Source organism: Phaethon lepturus, unplaced genomic scaffold, assembly GCF_000687285.1.
Source record: "Phaethon lepturus isolate BGI_N335 unplaced genomic scaffold, ASM68728v1 scaffold45962, whole genome shotgun sequence".
Lineage (NCBI taxonomy): Eukaryota > Metazoa > Chordata > Aves > Phaethontiformes > Phaethontidae > Phaethon > Phaethon lepturus.
This window is the reverse complement of record NW_010523480.1, coordinates 8,107-15,838: the sequence shown is the minus strand read 5'-3', so window position 1 is coordinate 15,838 and position 7,732 is coordinate 8,107. Positions and strand designations below refer to the sequence as shown.

The window sequence follows — 7,732 nt, the reverse complement described above, 5'->3', positions numbered from 1 at the left end:
GCACTGGGGGTGGAGGGGTGCGCGGAGAGGTGACACCAACTGTGTGCTTACACCGTGTTGGCAACCTGAAGTCATAACTTGAGTATGAGCACACGAACGGAGTTGCAGCCTCTCATCTGGCTGGAGCCCGAACGCAGTTATGGTCTTGTATCTTTTGATCCCAAGTGTGTGTTAAAGAAATGCTAAAGGATGCAGTCAGAAACGTGTAGGCACCAGTGAGTGTTTCGTCAGCCTGTATTGCTGTGATGCAGGCACAAGGAGCTTGCTGTTCTTTCCCCTTTATGCCCGTGTCATGGCTTTGGACTAACAGACCGGTTTGTCTGTAATGCCCGAGGATAGATGTCAGACCGTATGGTCTGTTTTGCTTTTGTGTTTTGCTCTCAGGTGTGCTTGAGGAAGGGCTGTCATAGTTGCTTTTTAAATGTTATTTGCTTTTCAACTCACTCTTAATTTTCAAAACCCTGTGCATGTACACAAAAACCAATCAAGAATGATACCTTACCACTCATACAAAAATGTAATACCTTCATAGCCCAGGGTAAGAAGAAAATGGCAAGCATGCTGGCTGGCTGTCTTGCTGGATAGTGTAGGCGCTTCTGCTAGTGTTTTAAACTAGGGGATCAACTTTATTTTTATCCATGTTGATGTATTGCTTCCCCTCAAAGGGGTTGCCTGTTTTGGTCCCTTGTCTTATGCTGCTGGTTTTTCTGTAATTTTGATTTATTTTTTAAAACTTTTTTTTTTAACAGAAGAAAAATTAGAAATGGAACAGCTTGTTTTACAGATGAGTTCTAGAGACATGTGATGTTAGCTCTTTTGTGAGTAAGGAGGATTCAGGGCTTCTGCTTACTTTCTTTGAATATATTCATGGCTTCTAACAGAGGGACACGAATTGTTGATCATGAAGCCTGGGTGATGGATACTTGTGAAAACCATGGCCTAAGCCAGTTGTCTGAAGTTGCTCAGTATTTCTGTGGTAGAGCAATAGAAAAGAAAACAATTCTTTTCTTTTCTAGTTCACTATTCAGGGAATAAAATTATTCTTTTATCATTAGTTTGTGTCAGAAGACAAGGATATTCTAGATTACCTCAATCATCCAAGGACTGAAGCTGCATAATTCTTTCCAGAATATGAATATTTTACTTGGGGGGATGGGAAGGTCTTCAAGGACCTATTTAATGTATGTGACAAATATGTAATTTATAATTCTTTGTGTTTTAATTTCATTTTACTTACACTTACTTTCAACAGGAATTACAGTATGCTTCAGAGGTGAAGAGCAAGACTGTTTGGTTAATGAATTTAAGAAATGTAGGAACTCTGAATGACACAAGGTAAACTTTATTTTGAGAAATTCATATGAAAATGTTGTGGCTGCATTTTAAAATAATTTTTAGACATGGCAAGACTAGTCAACTAATACAGTGTTGATGTGATGATGTAAAGGAAAAGTACAGTTTTAGCAAAAAGCATTTTGGGTGAATTTGCAAAGTCACTTAGGAAATAATTCATATACCTAAACATAGGTGTCTAGCACCTTTTCATATAGGTCAGGGTGCATGAAATTTCTGCTTCCACTGAGAGGGTGTGACACTGTACCTGTCAGAGACTTTCCCTTCTGATGTAGCAGTTGGAGGCCCAATGAAGGATTGCACAGATGACTGAAACAGCTCTTACCATTAAGTACCTGAACCTGCACCCTGAACCAGTACATGAATCCTGCCTAATCCTAAGGCTTTCCGTTCTCCACACCCCTAGGTGTTTCTGTGGTGCTGCTCACGTAGGTGGCATAGAGTGTATTTCAGTAACTGGCTAGCAAGAAATTTCTACAATAATTATGTTCTCCCTCATCAAATGAAAGATACTGAGTCACCATAGTTCATAGTAACTGTTATATTGTCATACCCATTAGCAAAACCAGAAATTATTTCACTGAATTGTCTGTTGCTATAGAAATACCCACTTACACACTCAGCTAAAAGTTGACACTGGTAGGGATGGAAAAACTTATGTTATTTAATTATATTTGGTTAATTAAACTGATCTGGACTTTGTTCCCGCTAACTTTTTCTACTTACTTAAAGAGGGTAACAGAAGCAGTCTCACAAGTGCTGTAAGCCTTACATAATGGCTACCAGGGTGCTTTGAGACTCTCTGAAGAAGAAGGTAATTGTATCTATTAGTTCATAAGCACACTTTAAATAAAACCTAATTACCAGGCTGCATTGGTTCTCAACACCAGTTGAGAAGTCAAATGCTGTATGTAGACATGGCATGTGATACTGATGTTTCTAAACCACTGATAGCTACGGTGAGTTTCTTGGAGTCGAATGACGTATGCTTCTAAACAGGAGATGCTTGTCTCTATTCGTAGAGTTCAAAACGAAGTAATTTTTGCAGAAAGTCCTTTTGTGAAAATGCCTTATTTTGAAATCTAACTCTGTCCTCTTAGTACAAGGGGTCAGCATATCTAAGGAAGAAAGTACATATTCCTCAGTTAAGAGATCTCTACTACCAAAACTTCAAAATTTCGTCTCCATTTATAAGGTGGATTGTTGCCTACATTACCTTAAGAAAAAAGACTACTTGCTTTATATGATCATTTCATGGTTACTGTTTCATCCAGGGTCATGGCCTTGAGTATGTTTTTGTTACAGGGAAAATACTGTCTTCCATGTTTTTCCTCCTAATTATGGGCTTGTATGTCATCAGTAGCTTTTTAGATGAGACCACTTATGAAAAACTGGCTGAAGAAACACTGGACTCCTTAGCAGATTTCTTTGAGGACCTGACAGATAAGCCTTTTACCCCAGAAGATTATGATGTCTCTTTAGGGGTATGTTTTAAACGTTCTGTTACCACTGTAATGACTGTAGATTTTTTTTTTCTTTAAAGGATAATTTTGAATTAGTCATCTTAGTGCCAACACTTAAAATACAATTAGCTTTTGCAGCTTTATTGTTAAAATATGCCTGTTTATACTGACTGGAGCAACTATTCTGGTAAAAAAGTAACAATTGCTGTTGTATGATTTGACGATTAAAAATGTTTGGTGTATAGAGAAAGACATGATATAGAATAATAAATGAGCGCAAGAGGATACAGAAACCGGTTTCTAATTCTAAAATAATGGTCTGTACGTTTTTCTAAACTCACATAGAACTCTGACATCAGCAATCACTTTCCTCGTGGTGAATACTAGGACAGGCCTACATGGCATAGTATGTGCACATCATTGTGTAACTGGTAGAACAGTTTCTTTGATTGCCCTGAATACTGAGAAGCAGTGTTTGTCTTCACCAGGTAGAGTACATTTGTCCTGGCTTAACTGATAACAGCCTGTGGTGGAGGGAAGCAACATGAGGATGCAATGTTTGCATAGGTGGTTGCAAAAGTGAGCCTAGAGCATACATGGGGAGAAGGCTACTGTCACAGGAGACATTGGGTGGCTGCTAGCTTGATAATTGGAGCCTTTGATAGGTCAGCCGCTCAAATTCTTTTACAGGAGTGACAGGCTGAGCTTAAAAATGTCCATTTTATTTGAACAGGGAATTTATTAGTTTTATATACAGTTCCTGAAGTGGTTTGTATGTTATAGCCCTCTACATGACTTGGTGGAGAATGCAGTTTCTCTCTACACTGCCGTCTGCAACACAGGTCTTTCACTGCTGCATTTTTTTGAGGTCACATAACTGCTGCTCCCTCTTCGTGTTGTACCACAATGAGGTTGCTTTCTACTAGCCCTGTCAGTTAAGGTTTTATGCTCAAGGACATTGAAGCAGATGGTTTGGGTTGCAGTATGCAAAAAACCCTACCCAAAATCCTGTAGTTCTCAAACTTTCTCCTGTGTAACTTTGTCACCATAATGTTCATTCTTTATCTCTTATAGCTAGGATAGAAAATAATGTATTGGTAGTATGACTGTATTGCTGCCCTTAGCAAATACTATGTGTTGCTTTATTTAGAAAAGCAAAGAATTGTTTAACCATTACTGTTTAGGTTTAGTATGTTTTAGCGTATCAGCTTATTAGCCTCATTTAAAGAGCTCAAGACAAAAACTAGCAAAAAGGTTATAATTTACCTCTTTCATCTTCTTAGACACTTCATTACATGAAGGTGATGAATCGTGTCAGAATTCTATTTCCAGACACTGCAGAGTGGATTGTGTTTGACATGGAGCCACTGTAAGGCTCAAAAGGAATTATTTTTATATCCATCTTAATTTTTACCAGTACTCCTTTGTTGCATAGGCTGTATGATGGCATAATAACATGCTGTCGTTTCTGTTAAGAGTGGAAGGTTAAATAGCCCCCAGTTTACCAAATTCCCAACAAACATGGCTAGTGCTACAGCACGCCATAAGGTGGCGAACGTGATAAAGGCCTGTAATGCCAGTGAATTGTTATGAGCTTGATTTCTTCATGCAATTTATATCTTTGTGTTCAGGGGGAAAAATTGTCTTTTGAAGAATACTCTTGTTACCAGGGACTAACAAACATTAATGCAGTAGCGCAAAACACAGGCAGTAGTATTCCTTAAAATATGGTAAAAATATCTTGCAATTTAAGTTCTTTAAAACTCAAGTTGTATTTTCTAGTATTTCAAAAGCATTGCAGAATGTATGGGAAAACGTTTTAAATGCAGCATGAGAAATTAACTTTATTTAATTTGTAATGACAGGGCAGCAACACTCTCCCACAGCTGACAGACAGTGTTAGCAGTAGTATACATTTTTTGTTAACTGTTTGGAAACCTATTTACTTACAGTGTTTCTGCAGCACACAGTGTAACATCATGCTGAATACTTAATATAGCGCTAAAGAGCACATAGAAGAATAATGGAACCTTTATATTGCTGTTCAGGCCTAATCCCCCAACCTGCTCGTATTCTGCAGTATCTCTTCAGATCTAAGACTGCTGAGATACAGAAAAGTTTGAATTCTGACGAGCAGAGAAGCATCTTGTTGTCCTTCTTTGCACTAAACCAATATACCATTAAGGTAACTGGCAGGACACCCTGATGGCAATATTAACCAGGGGAGCCTTTTTCTTTTTTTTTTTTCATTGTATGGGTCACAGATATAAATCTCTTATCATGAACAGAAACAGCATGGAAACTCATGTAAAAAAATCAGACCTTGAGAGTGTTACTTCATGGCTGATGATCCTTGAGATAGATCAGAAACCAGTAACACTGAGTTACTTTGTGGGGGAAGGACGCTCTAAGGTGCTGCCTATGCTACAGAGTAAGTTTGCAGGCAATAGGTACTCATAAATGAAAGTGTATTTTTCCCCACAGTGGGTGTTTATACATAGCAAAGAGCCCTAGCAATGATAGTTGCTCTAGTAGTATCTTCTGACTAAAGCATGAAAAGTATGATTCCCTTAAAGAAGTGTTACTGTGCTAGAAGGCAGGAAGTATTTGAGTAACTGTAGGTTAAATATGACTAACCTATTACGTGAATCATCAAACTGTATTCTGTAGAGATACCCTTTTTAATTAGCATAATTCATATCATGTGTAGGTTAACTCTAGTCCAGTCCAAGTAGTGTAGTTCTTTCACTCTTAAAGCTAGGACAGAAATACTTTTGTCAGAGTTACTTATGCTTTTCAGATGCATTTGTGAACATGTCAGAGAGGTGTGAATCATGTTGTGGGTAAGAAATGTGAGTAAGAAAGAGAAAACAAATGCTCACTGGTATAATGGTCTAAAATGGAATATTTTCGAGAGGTTCAGGATATAGGCACTTAATCAGAATTATTGGAGAAATTATGTTTATTCACCGGGAAACTGTTACAGCTACAAAAGAAAAATTGAGTAAAATTGCATGGCTCAGTAATCTATCAGTGACACATATTAAAGCTTCTTGACTTTGAACCGCATGAGTTCTGCATTGTTCATGAATAGAAAAAGTTGTTATTGGATGATGTTTTAATCGTTGCAAAACGAACTAGCAGTCCTTTCAGGATGACACGTCAAAACTCAAGAGCGTTATTTAAGTAGTGCCGTTGTGAATGGTGCAAACACACTAAATCGAACTCTGACCAGAAGATTTAAAGTCTAGATAAGACTCAAAGATATGCTGGTTGTCCTGGGTATTAACACAAGTTTTTGTTGTGTTAATGATTATGTTAATGTGTTAATACCTAATGATCATTCTTCCAAGCTATTGTTTGGGAAATAGTTGGGAATGTGATACAGATATGTAAGTTTCTCTTTATCTGCTGCAGATGATGTAATTCTTGTCAAGTAACAGGATGCAAATTTTTAATTTTTCACTTATTTTCTTTGTGTTTTAAGAGTGGAGTTCTAACCGTTAAATTAGGTGGAGACATGGGAACGTATGTAATCAATAAGCAAACACCAAACCGGCAGATTTGGCTGTCCTCACCCACTAGGTAAGTTATGCGTTAGTTAGTTATGTAATGTCTGCAGTCTGGGTGGAAATGTACTTCCCCCTTTTTATACCACGGCACAGACTATGTAATATCCTTTTCATAAGTTACCCTTTTACTTACTATATTCTCAAAACATGATATATCTAAATGTTTGATAATTCGTTATAGAGGCTTGAGGCAACAGTGCAGTGAACTGACATACCTAAATTAATCCAGGAAATCTGTAATACAGAATTTTCATGCCCTGTTCCGGTCCAAAACCACTGTCTACAGGAATATAGCCTACTCATAGAAAAAATAAACAGCTGTGATTTAAAAAAAAATAAACCCAAAGCTTCTATTGGAAAAAGAGTGATGGTGATCTAAATCTCTCTTTGTATTTAAACAGGGTGGCTCCTTCCCCTTTAAGCTTGTGGGATTTCCTGCTTTATATGTTTTTGTGCTCTTCTAGTGCTTGTTTTTGTCAAGCATCTGCACGGTAGGGGAGCCTTGCCTAGCTGTGCTCTGTGCCTTCTCTAATGCTGTGTTTGGATCCATTCCAGGTTTTCTGGTTGGTTTCAGCAGGGAGGGCAGCCAGATATGTGGGAAAATGTTGTAGCTGTCTCCCCCCAAAATTTTCTGCCACTACCCCAGGGAAAGAAGTTAGGGAGTTAGTCAGTGTTACTGGTGAAGGAACCAGCTAGCTGGAAGGTATGAGCATTCCCAGTAAGTATGCAGGCGTACCTCTTGAATGTTGTTTAGGAAGAATGTATTGATTGCAAAACTGGGGCTGGTTTTGCAGTAGAAGAATAATGTAGTAGGGTTTGTGTCGAGGCCAGGGGGAGTGGGGGGGTGGGGGAAGCACAATGGAATTTAAGGTTGTAAGAGAAACAATTTTAATAGACATAAGATATACCTAAAGAAAAATCTAACTTTGCTTTAGTGTACTTATGTACTGGCTGGTGCACAGCATACTAGGTTAGTAATTTTTTTTCCACTAACTCCTCTCCTATCGTAGAATCCTTTTATAAATTAAATAATTTACTTCACAGGTACCTGACTTGCCTAGGCACAGGCCTAGCAAGCTAACGCACCTTTTTGTTTAGGTAGATGCAGGCTGTGTGTCGGAACTTGTTCCATGTATTTTGCAACAAGCATAATTTCAGAACCTTGATTCTGCTTAAGAATATAAGATTTTTTTATGACACTGACAAAAAGGTTTCCTCTATTTATGAAAACAAAAATTCTCAGAATTCCTATCAGTTTGGAGCCAACACTAGTTGAGCTAAGACATACAGGCTCCAGAATATGGAATTTGTGAAAAACTTCATTTTTTTGATTGCTCCAGTAGT

The 7,732-nt window shown here is 38.0% G+C and overlaps 1 protein-coding gene across 1 annotated transcript in view; it reads left to right on the top strand.

The window, feature by feature from the left end:
• Positions 1-1,246: 1,246 nt before the first annotated feature.
• Positions 1,247-7,732, top strand: part of FXN (frataxin) — a gene marked incomplete at its 5' end in the record, with an annotated part of 8,724 nt that continues 2,238 nt past the window's right edge. The window contains 3 exons of the mRNA XM_010282131.1: positions 1,247-1,335; positions 2,717-2,837; positions 6,304-6,401. Coding sequence (XP_010280433.1) covers positions 1,247-1,335; positions 2,717-2,837; positions 6,304-6,401 — 308 coding nt within the window. The remainder of the gene's footprint in view (positions 1,336-2,716; positions 2,838-6,303; positions 6,402-7,732) is intronic.